At 39.6% G+C, this 18,874-nt stretch overlaps 1 protein-coding gene across 3 annotated transcripts in view; it reads right to left on the bottom strand.

Annotated features, from left to right (window-relative positions):
- The window catches only part of GATB (glutamyl-tRNA amidotransferase subunit B), a 48,927-nt gene that overhangs the window by 18,062 nt on the left and 11,991 nt on the right, over nucleotides 1–18,874 (bottom strand). For all 3 annotated transcript variants that reach the window (XM_052690267.1, XM_052690268.1, XM_052690269.1), the window contains 7 exons: nucleotides 15,133–15,246; nucleotides 11,856–12,054; nucleotides 10,792–10,914; nucleotides 7,512–7,625; nucleotides 6,353–6,437; nucleotides 5,945–5,989; nucleotides 3,735–3,924 (listed from right to left, as the gene is read on the bottom strand). In XM_052690267.1, coding sequence (XP_052546227.1) covers nucleotides 3,735–3,924; nucleotides 5,945–5,989; nucleotides 6,353–6,437; nucleotides 7,512–7,625; nucleotides 10,792–10,914; nucleotides 11,856–12,054; nucleotides 15,133–15,246 — 870 coding nt within the window. The remainder of the gene's footprint in view (nucleotides 1–3,734; nucleotides 3,925–5,944; nucleotides 5,990–6,352; nucleotides 6,438–7,511; nucleotides 7,626–10,791; nucleotides 10,915–11,855; nucleotides 12,055–15,132; nucleotides 15,247–18,874) is intronic.

The following is an 18,874-nucleotide window of genomic DNA, read 5'->3' as shown; positions in this document are numbered from 1 at the left end:
AATAAAAAAAAAACCAACCCATTCACTGAAATATTAATTTAGCTTCTTCTCTACTAATCTGACATCACAGACAGCACACAGAAAAATTGTATGTACTGCGTATTTCTGCCTCCTTATTTCGGCATTATAAATTATGCCCCCACTTGGGTCTCCCACTACACACCAAATATGTTGCAACTTATTCATCAGAATCTCAACTGCAGGAATCATGACATTCCAATATTTCAACCAGATTCAAATTTACTTCTGGTACATGGTTTAACGCCGTCTTTTAATTCTACCGAGATGTCAAAACGTAACAGCGGAGTGATTCCAAGTGCTTTGTAAGCAAGTTTCAAACATACATTGTTTGAAAATGTATTTTCAAAAATACATTGTTTTACAGACAACCATGGGCATAATCTGCAGGGACACTGGGTCTGTAATGCAAACCTACACCTTTAAAGACTAATAGCTGCCCAAAGCACTGAAGGAAAAAACCGTATCAGTGTTCACAAATCTCATTTTTTCTGCTTTTTCTTCCCATTTTCACCGTTGCAGTTCCCACAGTAACCAACTGTGAGGTAACAATTGTCACCAAAATGTGCAAGACTGTCAAGGAAAAAAAAAGCAGAAAATCTACCCTATTAAAGTAGAAAAGAAGAGCAGTTAAAGACAGCTCAAACTTCCTCCTTCTGACTTGTTAGAAAATGCTTTAGGTTCTAAAAAGCGGCATAAATTCAGCCACAGACTGAACTATATGAGAGTGGCATAATATAAGTAAAATGGCCAAAACCACTGGCAGCCCATTTTGATTGTACAAAGGATACACAAATGCCAACTGTTACAGTAAAGAAGAGAGCTGAAGCAGAACTGACACGTTTATCTGAGTAAACATAAAGGTGTACAAAGGCAAGGAATTCAGAAGTGATCAGATTGTTTCTTCCTAATGCTGCACTGAGACAACTGATCTATTTTTCTTTTGGTTGAACCTCAGCATGGTTTTTGAAATCAATACAACATATTCATATCTATGCCAATACATCCTTTTATTTTTTTTTTTTCATGTCAGCTATCTTGGAATTAGGCAAAGCTGGAGTCTTACACTCTCTATACTGCAGTTTATATAAGCTGTTCTTGTGTATAAGAATAAAGGTCTTGAAGCCAGCTCAGAAACTACTTGTGAAGTATGCTATTGTTTTATCGTAACTTTAGGGCTTAACATTTTCTCTTCACAAGTTGGCACAAAGCAGAGATTTTGCATTTTAGAGTCATCTCTCTACTACCACCACTTATTTAATGAGCACTCCTGGGTGCTCTAACCTGAAAGAATACTCATTAGATTTGTGCATCTGGCCCTATCAGCAATCTTCTGTAACTTCCCATGTAAGCTTAACACAGCAAAGGACATACCATTTGCAGATGAATTAAGGTTAACTAGTCTCCCAGTGAACAGGCAAGCAACTTTCATGGAGAGTTTTATGGAGAGTTTACACGCTGACATCCTAATGCACAATAAAAGACTCACAGTGAAGAAGTGCTCACTTCATGCATTCAAATGGATGCATTACCTTACTACAAGCTGTATCTCAAATTTCAGCTTGGAGCTCATTAATTATCTTACACACCACAGAAAGGAAGAAGTTAAAAGAGAAAAAGAAAAGGCACTAGAAGATTTCAGAGAGCTCTTGGAAGGAAGTAGGAACTGAGGAGGCAAATACACAGGGCTAGTTCATAGAGATGACAGAACCACACAGCAGAAGCCGTCGATACTATCAAGATTGAAGCAGGCTAAGAAGTAGGTTGACACCAAGTGACAGAAGAGGATGTATTGAGCACAGCTGGGATGAAGTTGATTTTCTTCATAGCAGGCCATAGGGTGCTGTGTTTTGAATTTGTGACCAAAACAGTGCTGATAACATCAGTGTTTTGTTCGCTGCTGAGCAGAACCTATAGAGCATAAAGATTTTTTCTTTTTCTCCACTCTACTCCCACAGTGAAGAGGCCAGGGTAGGTTTAGAACAGCAAATCCAAATTGAGTAAGGAGAAACTGCATGCCTTACAATGTTGTACTCAGCAAGAAAAACTGAGGGCAGAAGTAGTTAGAGACTGGCTGGGCACCAGGCTCCTGCAGAATGTGATGAGTGGCAGCCTTTGCAACACTTTTTTTTTTTTTTTTTTTTTTTTTTTTCCCTTCCTTTGTACACTTAAACAAGTATTGCCTTTATCTCAACCTGTAAGTTCTCTTGCTTCTGCTGTTCTTATTCTCTCCTTCATCACACTGGTGGGAGGAACGAGCAAACAACTGTTTGCTGCGTCACCACTGGCCAAAGACAACCCACCCCACTAGGGAGAACTATAAAGAAAAAAAAAAAGCCAAGACAAAATTGTGCAGAACCTGTCTGCTCTCCTGAGCTACTTCTAACTTGTGAGAAACGTGCTGATGTGAAAAAACACACATGAACTGGAATACTGTCTGCTAGATTACATTTTGCAACTTATACAATGAAATAGAAAGGTAAGATACCACTGACAGCTCTCAGTGCTATCACTGCAGCCTCGTGACTTCAGTAAGACTTACAATACGTTTGCCCACCAAACAGAAGATCTGTGACACACTAAAATGGCATACTGGCCCAAAAGCAGCTTTCCTAACAGCTTACTTCAAAAGAGAGTACCATTTTTTTTTTCTGTAGAACCAACTTCTGTACAAGTGTTAAAATGCACACAGTGTGCACATTACAAGTGTATCAAAGACACACAAAGGAGGGATATTAGGTAGTTAGGTGTACTGCTCTACCTGCATTTACAGTTAATGTAAAGGAACTCCAGAGGGCAATTTGAAGTACTTATGGTTCCACCTGGAGTCTTAAAATGAAGAAGTCCTTTTCCTTCTATCTCTACTAACCACAGAGGTAACCAAGGCAGGACACCACCCTAGCTTAGCTAGCTATCCGAAATGTCTAAGCGTGGGTAGCTTAAAGCCCCCCAGGTATCACTGGGGAACCAAGATGATTCAGTTAGCATTTGAGATACCTGAAGTCCTTAGAATAATTTGAAAAGTTAGGAGATTTTGCTGTCATTTCCTTGTTTACATTCACATTTGCCATATCCTTTTTTTTTTTTTTTCCCCTCCCGATACTCTCTTCTCAATCTGTCCTAGGTAAATTGCACTGTGAGGTCAAAGCTAATACTGTACAGCCATTTTGAGTAATTACCTGTTAATGACTTTGTTGGTTTAAAAAAAAAAAAAAAAAAAAAGGAGACCAGATCAACTACAGCATGTGAAGCTAAGAGATTTAGACTATGTGTTTCCCTTCTGCAGTCAGTAAAGTATGCTTATTAATTTGTTCAATAACGAAAATGTGCCCATCCTCATATCAAACCCACACCCAGAGATAAGAATAAGCACTTGCAGGCAAGGATTTGTCAGCAGGAAGTCGTACATCTGTTGCAGTCAGTCACTAGTTTGTCCATGTGTAGACAAACAAGATCGATATAAAGTAATAGTTATCTGACTGCACCTTGTATGAGCAATGCTTCTTCTAGGCACACAGTGCAAGGTTTCTTTTTCCCCCCCACTAATGTATACATGCGGTTTCAGGGTATAGAAGTAGGCAACAAATGGAGATTTTTTCCAAATAAAAAGACTCATGAGAACTGATAGCTGGTTAATAACATTTGTGCATGTTTTTGAATGCAGTCCAACTTTTGGAGTTGCTACGTTTATTTCCGCACTTGATCAATAGACCTACCACTAAGGTGAAGCTGTGTTCAGGAAGAATCCCATACAGTTCAACAAGCTTTGCTCTCTTCACACTGGGAAGGTCAGGAAGTCTCTCATGAATCCAATCGATATTTACCACTTGCTGATGGTTCACATTAGCTGGCAAAGACTTAGCATCGTATAGAATCAATGGGGGAAGATTTGGCTCCGGCATAAACCTAAAGATGAAGAAAAACTTGTTCAGAAATACTGTCAGTCAAAAGCTAAACAAGAAAGAAGAAAATACATACGATATCTTTATGCTGAGTTGGAAATTACATTGTTGTCTTTCATAAAATATTACTAAGTCATGACAGGATGTCAGCTGTTGAAAAGTCCCTATTCTCCTAAGTATTTGCAACTACTTGTCAAAGTCAGTGATAGAAATGGATTTTTTTATAGTAAGAATAGCAATAAAAACAATAGTTACGGAAAAAAAACTTATTTCTTTTGACATCAAGCATGAACTGCAGATCTAAACAAAAATAGGAGTGGACTGGCAGGGAGAAACCCAGATTGACAGCCAGCCACCAAGAAGCCATCTAGGCAGGCTGCGACCTTTTCCATGCGGACCTGAAAAACCTTGATGAAATCCCATGCTGTGCTAAAAGCAAAGTTTCTGCACTCATCAGGGTGTCTCCACAGAACAAAAAGCTCGCTTAAAGACAAGGCCAATTCAGACCACTGCAATAACTCTGCAGTTGAAGCAGAAACCTCACTTTTACCTGATCAAATGAAGGGTTCAAAAATTTCATGACAAGGGACATGAAACACCCTCTATAATTTTTATTTCAAATCTGTCTAAACATAGATCTTAAGTCTGATGCATAACATCCAAACAGTAATTTACCCAAAAGTCTGAGCAAACAGATAAATACTGATCATAATCTAAGCACTAGTAATAATCTCTCTGGTCTTCATTTGAAGTATCTTAGACTAGCCAGTTTTGCACAGGTTTGCCTAACTTTTCTTCTGCATTTGTTCCAATTAGCCTTGTTAAATAAGTCAGCAACTACCACATTAAGAAATTCATAAAACGACTACTGGCTTTCCTGCTGCATTTCTACAATTGCTATTTGGAAAAGCAGATTCCAACAAAGTTTGTGGACTATTTTCAAAATACTTGCTCTGCATCAGTAAGCATGTATTTACAGTTAACAGGAACACAGAACTGAGAGGCTCTCCAAGTTCTGCAGAGCTGCAATTCTCCAACTGGGAAACGATCTCTGGGAGTAACAGGAAGATTGAACCTGAGATAAAAAGCCGGGAAACAACTAAGTTGCTCAGCAGATAGGTGTCTCTAACCATAGGATGATGGAGGCATGCAAAGAGCAGTAGAAGAGGAGCTCACAGACCTGAACTGTCACTGAGCTGCACTCTAATGCCCCATCCCATCCAGACACCACTTAGATTACCTCTTGTACAAGAGCACTCGCAGATACGCTGTTGTTTTGCAGCACTGACCCTTCATTCTGAACATTTATTCCCAGCAGCACTGCTTCCTGACAGTTATGCCTTTTTCTCTTGCCCTCCGGATAGATTTTCCTTAGTTGATTGTGTATGGCTGTGTATGTTTGACTTTGCTGAGAGCAGATTATAGACTGTTCACACAAATCTTTAGCAATCGACTCTAATGACTGCCATCTTACATCAGGGGAAGGCAGTAAGTATTTAGCTGGGTAACAACTTCAGTAGGTCTATGTAGATCTTAAAGAGCAAATCTGCCTACGAATCCTGATGCTCCTCAACGGTGGTTAGGATTTTCAAACAGTGTGTATGACCACAGAATTTCAGCATGAAGAGGCAGGGCCTGCTATATGAGAATCATTTCTCTCAGAACGTATTTAAAGCAGGAACAGTGATCATCTCAGAATATTCTTGCATTTAATGTCAGACCTTCTTAACAATATGTGCGCACCAGCCAAAAAGCAAACCTTCAAATCACCCACTTTGAGCTGAAATACTCCACATTAGTGCTTAGGAAAGGCTTTTGTGTCTCATTACTGCTAAATCCAATCCTATGGAATCTAGATGTGAACTTCTCAGACTCATACTGATTCTGATAGGTCTCTTCCCGCTGCAAGGAAAGTTTCCACACGCATTACACCAACTTCACAAGCTTTTTACACTGACTACATATGATATATGCAATAAGTTTTCAGTTCTTTAAAAAGTAACTTCATTTAAAAAAAAAAATACCGATAATCTTGCTTTCCCTCTTTGTCTCTCATTGGTACAGTGCACCTGAAATAAAACAAAACAAGTCAGACACGAGAAGAGGTACACCACTGGATTCCCAACAAAAAGAAAACATAAGCCTCGCCTCATGAGGATCAGAGGAGTGCCTTAAAGCCACTTCAGAGCAAGTATGTATGTACAAGGGCAGTCACTTTCACCCAGACGCTGCTCGAGGTAGCACACAAACTGCTGAGAAAAAGCCTCAACTTCAAGAACAAGTTTCTATCATTGAAGAGAGCGTGCTTGTGATCATTAGCTTTAGAAGACACAAGTTGAGCGATATCAAGTCATCTCCCCGATCTGGTCACTAGGCATCCCCTAGCACTCTGAAGCTGTTATTACTGATATTTCTCCAAAATAAGAACTCACCCAAGCTTAGAATCAAATGCTCTTGTTTCATTGAGAACTGTTCCTCCATTTTCAAGTTCTTTAATTTGCCTCTGTATTTCATAGTCTGGCAGAAACATGAGAAAAAAGAATAAGCTTACTATACTGCACTATTAGCTTTTGTACACTCCACTATTTCATTTTCCACTGCTGTGCAATAATGTTAAAGTCAGTTGTTTTAACCTTAATAAAAATCAACAGCAGTAGATGCAGGCAGAATTATTAGTCACTGTCTTTCTCTCCAGCACTATTTCTTTCTTTGCATGTTTTCCTCATCTTCTTTCCTTTCAATAGAAAGCATTTCCTCCCAGGCACTGCAGACAGGCCATACATTTCTAGTGACCTTTCTTTCCCTTAGTGGAGTATACGGAACAAGAATTCTCACATTCTCCTTGCCAGTTATATTTTGGACATGTAATGATCATCCTTTCTTGCTCGTATCCAACTTGCATGTGAACTTCACGCATGCAATTTACTGTACATGGTGGAAAGCAATCACCTGCACTGAAGGACAAAGAGCCACTGCTAACGTATCTCAGAGCCAAACAAACTAAGCCCTGAATCACCCGCTTGGATCTTCTTACAGGCAGAGGGATAAAAGTTAAACCTACAGACTAACGTGACTGCTATCCCCCGAGTATTCCTAACTAAGATTCCTTATGTCAGGGAGCAGCAAAAACAGGGCTGCTCCAAAAGGTGGGACAAGCTTAGAGCCAAGGACCACCACAGCACAGGAAATCCCCTTGCATGTCTGAGCATTGTGGACAGATGCATGTGCTACTAGCAGGACTTGTCTGACAGTCTCAGACAAGGTGAGGGTGTGAACTGGGTCCAGGGTGCACCCAGGGAGTTCAGTCAGACCGCAGCAGCAAAGGCCAGACCATGGACTGGAAACAAGGCTTCAGCACAGGTCCAAGGTTCATCAGGAGGCAGCAATGGAAACTCACACATCTGTGACTAGGTCAGGCAAAGTCTTAAAGGCTTGAAGAGAACTGCTAGGCTAGGGGGAACATGCATGGATGGGACACCCATATAAAGCTAGTCAGGGCATTTAAAGCCAAACAATGGACTCAGACACCAGTTTTACTGAGAATTCCCAAGTATCCAACAGTGCTCCAGTAACAAAGAAACCATCATTTACCTATTGCTTTTGCCAGGAATCTTATGCTATTGATATTCTTCACTTCGGTTCTTACTCCGTAAGGCTCTCCAGGGTGATGCACAGAAATATTGGCATCCACTCTCAGCTGACCCTCTGTAAAAGGAAACTTAATCAACAAAATAGTCCACCCTGTAAACTAGAGTAAAAACCCTGGCATGCATTAATAAACTTCATGTTCTGTGCAGAGCATTAATAGCAAGCTTCCACACTCTGAGAAATGAGTAACAACCTGCTCATAACAGCTTTCTGTTTTGATTCCATTTCAAGCTTCTGCCTCCAATCATACAAATTTCTCTGAGAATTCAACCTTTTTACTTTTGGTATTATTGTTCATAATTCTTCTCTGAGAAAACTGCATGGCACAGTGCAGGACATAGCCAAAACAGCTTCTGATTCACTGCCCTTAAAAAAAAGGGCAGAATTAGACAAGCGACTTAAAGCAGTGCACTGTGAGCTTCCATTCCTGTGAAAACCACACAGAGACATTTTGGAATTACAATTTGGTGTATATATACTACTCTGTTGTGGAATGCAAGAACTTAGTTACGTTGAACAGTTTTCACTAAGGTGCCTTTGGAAATTTACAGCCCAAGGACAAAATGTCAGAAGCTATGGATTTTTTGTAGTTTTCTTTTTCTTCAAGAAATCACAGCCTTTTCTCTTCTCCAGATTTCCCTGGCTGCCACAAACATTGAAACTGAACACAAAGTTACATACAAAAACGTCCCACACTCCTAGTTCAAAATGGGCTAACGTCCTCAGAGATCTGATGACTCAACCTCAAGTAAACAGGACTTTTATCTTTTTAAGGTTTCTGCCTCTAAAGTCATTCCTTCCATTAAGAGAAGGTTTGCCACAGCTATTCAAGTGGTGGGAAAAACAAACAAACAAAAAGGAGAGGTTATATCATAATTAAACATAATTTCTTCGTATCTGCAGAGGGAACTTTTGTAGCCTTCCTGTTTGTGTTTGATTACAAGTAAATGATGTTTCCAGTCGGTAGCACTATTAAAGAAAACACAAAGTAGCACAGATTTAAACCTGTGAAAAAGTCTACAGCTCAAAATCCACTGTGGTGAACAAATAAAAATGGACTGAAGAGCATGTGGTACATGTTGAAGAAGCAGGCTGGATGACAGTGCATTAACTTCCTCTGTCTTCAAAGAGTCCTTGCCAAACACAAATGAAGGACAAAGGCTATAGAATGACCCAGCATCTCTTCCAGGAGAAGTTTTGCATGTGCTTCCTCTCTGAGGTAAAAGTTGTTGCTACTGAGCAGGAATATACTTGTCCTGTTCTTGCTTCTACTTGAGACACAGCCTGCTTCCACTTGGCTGTAGGTGTCAGTGGGACATAATAACTAAGTTAATCAGATAAAAATGAAAGGAGAGTCTGGCCCCAAATTCTTTTTTAGAAAAGATTTTTTCCTTAAAGCCCACTTTAATCCCAGCTTCTTTTCATTTTCCAGTGTAATCATCTTTTCATTGTCTACTGAATTAACTGTGTATAAAACTTGTCTTCACAGAACACGCAAATAAAACAAGTAAAATATGAGCACGTAAAATCCTTATTTGAAAACAAGTAATTACAATGAGGTAAAACACAGTAGAAAGCTCTTAAAATGCCACTAAGAAAGATAATTCAAATACTTTAAAAGCTGACTATATGCAGGAAAAAAAGGTTTCTTACACTGGAGTCTTTCTCATAACATCAGAAATCTCAATGCAGTGGAAGATACAACTATGTAATTCCAGAGGCAATATTTGGACCAGATACAGAAGTGACAAATGATGATTTACATTAATGTCCATGAAGGCCTTTGAAGAACTGTATCAACTGGCTGTTTAAAACTAAGAACTGCGCCCCTTCCTGATGTAACACTTGGTGGAGCAAAGATTCACAAAGAAGCAGGCAAGGTGAAGCACTGTATAAGCATATAATGACTACCAATTATTATTTCCTCCGACATTAGATTAGAATTTGCATCACTAGCTGTCATTCCTTGGGTCTCGTTAGTCTTTGGTGGACAGATCACTCTGACTCAGTTCTCTAGGAAACTGAATCATTTAAACTTTGGCCTGATGCTGCTGCCAGATCAGTACAGCCATCCTTCTCAAGCCAAAATAAACATCCAGCTTAAGTTATGAACACTAGCAGACAGCACATAAACATGCAATGGATGAATGCCCCAAGCTGCACTTCTAAAACTGTCGAGCAGAAGCCTGTTTGCTACCTGTAACTATGGGTTGGTTGCAAATTTTGGTAACATTGGGACTACACAAAAATGGCACGTCCCAAATCATCCAACTAAAAAAAAGAGACAGGAGACAGAACGATTAGTCAGGAGGCTGAACACATGCTGTGCACATGTGCTGTTTAGACTGGAAAAAACTATCAAGAGTTCCAGAAAAAAGAGTTGGTGCAAAATGAGGGATTCTCCAAATAAAGAGATCTCAGAAAGATGGTTAGAGAAAGGTGGGAGAAATCCTGAACATCACTGAGATGCGTGGAGATAAGTGCCTGGGGATGCCTAGGGACCTTGGCTGCTAATGCCTGAGACTGATATCTGCAAGCTGGCTGCATAGCATGAACCAATACAATGTTCTGCCAAGCTCCCCCAGATTAGCAGAGATCTCCCTAGTAGAAGGGAAGTTAGCACCTACTGAACATAATTCTAGAAGGGGAGGGACAGAGTGAGCGTGTGAAACTATCAAGCATGGTAAAAGCTGAGATCTGGTTGATTCTTAGATTGACCCTGATATCTGCTTTAAGCTGCCATTTGCTCTATCTCACACACATCATCGTAAGTTTACTGTTTTTACATCAACATTATGGCCAGCCGAGACTCCACAGACAACTCAGAGGATGATCCATACTCCTACCACTCTGTTGGAGCTAAGAGAACTAGCTTCCGTATTCTGTACCTAGTCCTTAACACATAGCTTATGTGCTGCAGCACTGTAACAAGCAGCATGAGGACAGACAGGGAGAAATACCTGAGGAAGCCTGGGGACATGCACTCCTGTCTAGGTTTTTCCTATAAAATCTAACAGTGCAAAGCTCTGCAGAGGAAAGCAGGCCCACAAGCACATCTGAAGCAAGGCAGACATTAGGGCTGGCTCTGGGGATTTTAAAAACAACAGCTATAAAAGGCTACGGGTTATAAGCAACTGCAGAGCAAAATAACCAGAAGCTGCAGAACTCCCAGAAATGCAGAGAATTACAGGTGACAAGAGAACATGCCCTTCCCCCTCTGTACCTGCCATGATTGCCTGGCTGCTCCCAAGTGTCTGAAGAATAAGCTGAAGCTCTCTGACTGCTGCAGCTGCTTCTTCCCCACAGCACATATCAGGCTCCATTACAACCTCCATGAGGCCGACTCCTATCAGGAAAGACAATAGATTTGCAACAACAGCTTTTGATCTCAGCATATTAGAGCATAACTGGCTAAACACGTGAAAGCACTTGGGCTTTTTTTGAGAACAAAACAAAACGAAATAAGTATTATTTAGTGACTGTCACAATGGACTCAGGTACAGATGGCTATAAAGACTTTTCCTCCTTTTCTTCAATGAGCAGACAAACAGCAGACAGTAGTCTACCCTCTGATTGACATGCAGAACAGGCACATACATTCCTCTTTGGCTCTCCTCTGAGGCAACTCCAATTAAAAGCCTATCTGATTGCAGACTCGAACATATTTCTCTTCAACTAAGTTTGGAACAGGCAGAACTGTAAAAACACGTAGTAGTTTTTAGTTTCAGTATCCCTTTCAAAGAACACGACCAGCCACAGCCTTTTACTTCAATGGACACTGAAGCATGATGCCCATTAGGCTTGCCATCCGGGCCACAGCCTTTTATTTTGCATTAACTTGCTTCATTCTGTTTACAGTTTTAAGGCTTGAAGTGAAAATCTACATATTTTTCAAAGCTAATAATTAAAAGAACTGTCTATCAAATTCCAGCAGCTACTCCTATACACTAACTTCATTCATTTATGCTCTAGGATACCTTTTTTTTTTTTTTAAACACCACCTACAGTAGCAAGAACTTACACAGCTGAATGGCTCTACAGGACTGTCAGGCATGAACAATTCAAGCTAACAGATCACTAATTGCTGTTGCAAAATGTCATCAACCAACTGCAAAAGGAAAGGCCTATTAAACATTATCCTACTTGAAGTGCAATGTGGTTTCATTTTCAAGAAGAGAGATAACAGGCTGTTTTTATTTTTCACTTGTTTTCTGTCATTCGTTTTCTTCTAAAAACTAATCTTAGTACAGAAAGGAGGAGAAAAATAACAGCACAGTCCAAGCTTACCAGCCCTGTTCAAGTCAATGAGAGTCTGGCTCCTTGCATCATCATGGAGACTTTTCCCACTGTCTTGCTCCAACTGAATTTGTTTAATCCTCACAGTTTTGGTCACCATCTGGCTCATCTTGTTATCCGTGCAGAGACTGTATGACAGACTCCCATTCACCGCAAGAGGAACTCTTTGCTGAGTGATTTGATAGCCAGCCTGTCAACAAAATCAACTTTATACTCCAATAAAACATTCACATTATAGAAAGCAGCAGCACATTCACATGCAAGTGCTGTAGACTAAGAACATTAAACTGAAATTGCAACATCTTCCACAATGATCAATATAAGAGGAAGGAACACATGCAAACAGGCAAATTCACATGTTATTTTGCTTAGTTGGGAATGAAGGAAGCTATAACACGGGACCTGAATCCAAATTAGCTGTGAGATCTGGGAAAAAAAACGTAAGAGCTCACCCTGGTACAAGCAAGCATACAATACTATCCTAACATATAAACAGTCAATAATCAACTGCATGACCACTTGACAACAATGATATAAATTTCACTGATACTGCCTTGGTGAGGCAAATAAGCCAGAAGAGGTTTTTGAACACTCGTGGTTCTGTGATCATGGTCAATTTTGTCTGAAGAAGTGAGTGTACTCAACCCAAAAGCTGAGACCATCGCACGTCTTCCTATCAGGCTGAATTTCCCTTGCTGCCAGTTCAGTAACTTACTCATTAGAGTGAAAGAGAGCGAGGCAGTGTGGAAAATAAATAAATAAATAGATAAAACGAAGAAGACAACAAGACTCAGTTACATTAACGCAGCAATTTGAAAGCTAAACACTGCAACCCCACGCAAAGCACACAGCTAACAAATGCTACCTCACATCCGGGACTCCCAGCAAAGAGGAGACTGCTAGCCAGAGATAGGGCTGCCACTGACAAGGGACTGCAATCACTGCGCTGATGTAAAATTACACAGCAGGCTCCAATACTGCATTAAGGCAGGGTCCCTGTCTCTTAGTCCTCGCTAGCCTGTTACGCCCCCAGTAGTGAGAACTAAAAGAAACCTGCCAGATGCCAATGTGCTGGGAAAAGCCTTTGCATATTTTGCTAGGAGGAAGGGTTCACCCTAAGATTTAGAGATGGTGACAGTGCAATGGCAAAGAGGACAATGGCCTGGCACCTGAATAGCTCAATTTCTATATGCAATGAAGTGCATGACCTGCTAGCCATAATCAACACAAAAAGAATCCCAAACATAAAATAACTGACTGTAGGCAGGCTATACTAACCATACAGCTCTTCTCACCTCCTCAACCTTCTCATTAAAATGAATTTTTAAAGCCTGAAATGCTGAGTGACAATAAATAACAAGAATCTCAGTTCCTATCCAAAGCCCTATTTTCACAAGTAACAATAATCCCATTGTCAAAAGACCCTAAGAACAGGATTTATTTTATCAGCTCTATACAGCTCATTAGCCTAAACTCTGCATCTTATTACACAGTTCCCAACTGGACTGCTGCTCTGTGAAAAGCACATCGGGTGGTTTGTTGCCAATGCTTTAAACTATAGAAGTGAGTCACTAGAAAGCCTCAATTACTAGCGTTCCAAGCTAATAAAATCAGAATCTCCTTGACCAAATTTCCATCCTTATTTAACAAGAGGCTCCTATAATTCATGTTCACAGACAATGGCTGTTCACAAGATGCTGTACACTTTTTCATCTTACTTTTCTCCTTTACACACACTCAGATGTTTCTTTTGCAGGACAAAACTTTTTCAATTAGAGTGTATGAAAAGAGGGATAGCAGGAGAAATCGTAAGAGTATTTGAGATTGCTTTCTTTTTAATAGTAGAAACATCAAAAGTCTCAACATCCATTCAAATATCAACATGCAAATAAACCTGTGATGTTTCTTAAAGATGCGTAAAAGAATTCTGAAAGCTGTGTTTGTTTTTTGCCATCTCATTTTTTTCTCTTTCAGGTCTAGAAATGGGTTTTTACAAAGTTTTATAAGTGAACAAAGTACTGATAATTCTAAGTGATAATTCACATTCCCAGTAGCTCCCTACAAAGCCCCCACAAAATGGCCTCTCTTAATGTCTCACAAATATTAGCGAAGACATCCCCAGAAACAACGTGAGCAGTCAGGTTAACTTCACAGAAGGGAAGCAAAGACTTGCAACGCAGAAGAAGAGAGAACAAAAATCTAGGTCTCAGACAACTGTAACATCATTTTCTTTCCAAGATGGGAAACAAGTGTATTTGAAAGCTTTTTGTGTAACTTCAAAGCGTTTCTAATGCCAGAACAAAGAGTGGAAGGAAGAACAATGTGGTTAATAATACAACACCTATACATGCTTATTTGGGACCTGAGCAATCTCCTATTCTGCTTCTCTGGATGGCTGGGATACCTCACCTAAAAAGAAGATAAGCTAACATGACTGATCTTTCCCAGATTAAGAAAAAAAAAAAAAGCAGGCAGATTTTTTCCTTCTAATGCAGTCAACAGGTCTTCAGCCTCAAATCAGACTAAGTGAAACTAGTGTCCCTCTCTTTGACAGGTTCTTGAAAATCAGAATAAGCTGATAGAAAGAAAAACAGTTAAATTAGAAAGAAAAATTTCTATTAAAATTAGAGGAAAAAAGATTTAAAAACTTCCGCACCCTGTTGCAATAACAAAGTTTCTTCTTTATTTCACTGTTTCTATACCTACACCAAATGCAGCAAATCACATTTCATTTCAAGTGACACTTTCTAACAAACACATAAGCCACCAATCAACCCTCAGTTGCCTTCTTTCTTTTTTATTATTGGAACAGGCTGAGCAAGTTTTAAAGGGAAATTAAATATTTTCAGATCCTTAAGCACAAACAAAAAAGACACCATGATGTTTATGCCACTGGAACTCGTTTGTTATACATTCACTGTCAAAGAAGGACTATTATCAGACTGCTTCTATCCCAACAAACAATTAGTACTAAACACCAGAAATGGAAAACTTAAGGGGCAAAGCAGCTTCAGCTCCCAATTCAATTACATTAAGCCACCGGAATCGTGCAGCTAAGCAAGGAGTCAGCAATCAGAGCAATCGTATTCCATCAGTGAGCACCAGGGTACAGTTGTCTATTCATCAGGGCACGGCATCCTGTCGGGGTGAGCAGAACTCTGACTAAAAAACAGGGAATGAATGAAAGGATTCTTCTCCTGTCACCACCCGCACTCCAGACTTGTCCTTTCCTACAGCTGTAAAGGGACTGGTTACACTGCGTACTTACAGGCAGATCTGCATAGAAATAGTGTTTTCTGTCAAACAAGGATTTCTTGTTTATGGTGCAGTTGAGTGCCAGGCCTGTCATGACGGCTGCTTCTACACATCTCCTGTTGAGAACCTGAGGAAACAGGACACAAGGTTTTGCTCGGATACTCAGTATGCAACAAATGCTTCCCACATACTGCCTTACATGAAGTATGTACTCAGTATTGCTTGTCTATAGACACCACAACACTTCTTTCCCTGAGTGAGTAGTTGTACTCATCATTAAAGCTGTGGTAGCCACAAATCTGCAAAATTTTAAGATGGAAAAAACACCTTTTTCATTTTGGCATGCACTTGAGACAATGTGCAACTGTTTTGGTGGGCTGCTTTTGCGATCACCGCAGTACTCTTGCATGCTCAAAAATAACAAGGCAAATAATAAAAAGCAGTAATAGACTTGCAACTAGCTGTCATGTCATAGTGGGAGAACTGTGGATCTGCATTAGGGACTGCACTGCCATTTCATTACAATACCTCCGAATGCCTGTAACCACCAAGTCCCAGTGACTTCGTGAGAGTTCACATGCAGATGTGCTTAACGAGGATGAAATTAAACACATATGTGCTCTCTAAAGCAGAACCAAAGAGATGTCAACTGATCCCATGGCTACGAATGTATGTGTGGGTTTCTAGGACCCAAGAAGCCACAGCATTAGGTTCTTGAGGAATGCCACTTGAGCTGAAGACCCAGCAAGGCTTTCACAAGGCAGCTGAATACAGTTTCTCACAATGAATCCATCATTCTCAGAACTACATCCTTCTAACTTCTCAGCAGGCATAGGATCCACAGAAGGAAAATTTCAGTCCAAACAGTGCTAACAAGCAATGTTTCATAATTACAGCGTTTTTCAAGTGTGCTCTTATTAATTTAACAGTTGGTTTAACTTCAAAAAAAAAATTGATAAGACTGGATAAAGGAGGAAAAAAAAAGACCAAGTTAGCCTTTATACAACTCTGACATGTTCACACACAGGATTTTTAAACAGGAACAAAAGCTTATCCATCTTACCCTACCCTGTAGAGCTGCCAAGAAGGCAATTTCAAGTATAAGCATTAAAGGAGCACACAAGGTAAAGGCATTTACCTGATTTCACCTGCACTCACCAAGACATAGTAGACTTAAATAATATTTTCTTCAGTGTGTTTGAGAATATTTACTTTTTAAATTTACCAGACTGGTTTCTGAAAACAGATTAACTGCACTTAACTGCACTTCTTCCACTGCCCAGGTGTTCACCTCAGAAAGCTATCAATTTGCTTTACTCCTCCAGTACAAAAAAGAAAACAAACAACTTCCATTGAGAAGTAAGAGAATCATAGAATCACAAGGTTGGAAATGACCTATAAGATCATCCAGTCCAACTGTCTCCTTATCACCATTGCCACCACTAGTACTAAACCATACCACGCAGAAACTCTTCATACAACAGAAGCTCAAAGTCTGCTAACACAGACCAGAAATTAAACATTTAAGACCTCAACAAGGTAACTTCTAGATCTTTAGTGTAGCTATATATCGCTTACTACAACACCTTACCTGCTGGGACACATTTTATTCATTAAACATTTTTAAAGACACATAGAGCTGGTTTTAAAAGAGAAAAGAGAAAGAACAATCCCCCTTCGAAATGGATGTGCAACACAATGAACACAATTAGTCCTGACTGTTATCAAAACAGCTAACTTCTGAAACTTTGTTTCAGTATCAGAGCTGCAGTTCATCACACAGTAGATGATCCTGCTTTCAGCAATTAAATGCTTTCAGACAGAGCAGTAAAGATATTGTAAGAAAGCTTATAACAGTGCTTATTAACTGTTGAAATGGTTTAATGTTTAAAATACCACTACATTTCTAACTTAAAAAGCAAATTTCCCTCATTCTAAGGCCTCGTGGCATAATACTATTCAGCTTTACCAATTAGACAACTACACCCATCAGCTCTTTAACCAGAAATCACTAAGGCTCTACAAAGACTGAGGAGACTCAAACCACCACTGCATCAAAGTGCTGAACGCATGCTCATTAACTTGCAGCATTTCCTGACCACAAAACGCTTGAGACTGATTCTAATTTGAGAACAAGACAAAACCCAAGCTCTAAACCGCAGTCCATTAGAGCCTTGTGGCATGTTCTGCTGGCAGAGTTCAGACAATGATTACAACACAGCCATCATCTTTGATCACTTCCTCTTGAGTTTTTGCCTCAAGCAAGACAAAGCCTACCTTACACATTGTGCTAGGAGACTACAGTTCTGGGGTGGAAGGAATAACTCCAGTATACTGACTGCTTACATGTGTAAGAAGCTTCCACACTACAAGCTAGCGAATCACTTCGGTGGCTCGGGGAAGAACTAGCATAAAAATGCTAAGAATTATTTTCCATGTAGTATCACAGGTCACTTACATGCCTGCAAAGTATACCTTTCCCCAACGTATTGAATCATAGTAGCTTCATCACTGTAAACAGATCATTACTGATTCATTAGTATCACTTGGTGGTATTTCTTAATTGACTCATTCCTTGTGGTGATAGAAGTCACTGCAAAATTCATCTTTCCTGCTGTGCCACATGGAGATGTTCTTCTCCTGCCACATTTGACTAAAATAACTAATAAAAGATTAAAAAAAAGTCAGATGGCCCTCTAGCTCCTCAAGAATCAAAAGTTACCTAATACTGCTCCATATCTGAAGTGACTATCACTACTTATTCCAGTACTTGATGATCTATGCTGTGCATACTAAGAGTTGGCTAAGCAAACTACTGATTTCCTTCAAACTGATTGAGCTTCTTCAATAATCTTCAGTGATAAATATCAATCTAATAGGTAAACCTTCCCATACTAATGGCCTGAAGTAAGTCCCTCCAGCTTGTATATCTGGTAAGCTGTTATTAAGCTGACAGCTTTGACTAGCACCAAAGATGTAAATTACTGGCTTGAACTGACAAGCTGCCAGTCGGATGCGCTAGCCTTGAAAGGAAGCTATGGAGCTCCTGGAATAGCTATGGGCCAGAGAGCCTAGAAAGCCATCTTAAATATTCCTGGTCTTCTAGAAGAGAAGCACATTTCCTTGGTATTTACTTCAAGAAGTTCCTGGGAGTTATCACAGTAGGAGGTGTACCTTGTTTGTACTGGAAACCAAAAAAAAAAAACAAAACGTCAGCAATGGCATCTCAACAGCACCAATGCTTCCCTTATAGCTGTGCTACTCTGCTACAGCATCGTGGTAATGGAGAGTTGAAGGAACAAAAGAACAACTCAACTAAGATCTCACTTGTTCTAATACTTGTACTTCTTTATATCCACTTCACAAGGACAAAGATTCTTTTTATAAATACATCTTTATTTGCAAGGTCAATTTAGTCACGGCCTTAGTTTTAAATACAAAACTGTTCAATAGTTCTACAAAACTATATATAATACCTTAAATGGGATAAATTCCAACCAAAAGCAAATTTTGAACAGTTCATTTTTCCATCAATAGCTTAGCAGCAGATGACTATTTACTCCTTGTACTACTACATTTCAGAAAACTGCTTCCCTTTTAGATAAAGACAGAAGTTTTTATATTTCGTAAATTATTTTGACACTTTAAAAATTAAGATGCAGCTTTTTTGGTCTGTTTTGCTAATAAGTATAACATAAGATAGGTTAAAAAAGACAAAATAATCCACCTAGATCTCTTTCTTTAAAAAAGTTGAT

This window comes from Tympanuchus pallidicinctus, unplaced genomic scaffold (genome assembly GCF_026119805.1).
Source record: "Tympanuchus pallidicinctus isolate F22 unplaced genomic scaffold, pur_lepc_1.0 scaffold26, whole genome shotgun sequence".
NCBI classification, from domain to species: domain Eukaryota; kingdom Metazoa; phylum Chordata; class Aves; order Galliformes; family Phasianidae; genus Tympanuchus; species Tympanuchus pallidicinctus.
This window is presented reverse-complemented; position numbering and strand designations above follow the sequence as displayed.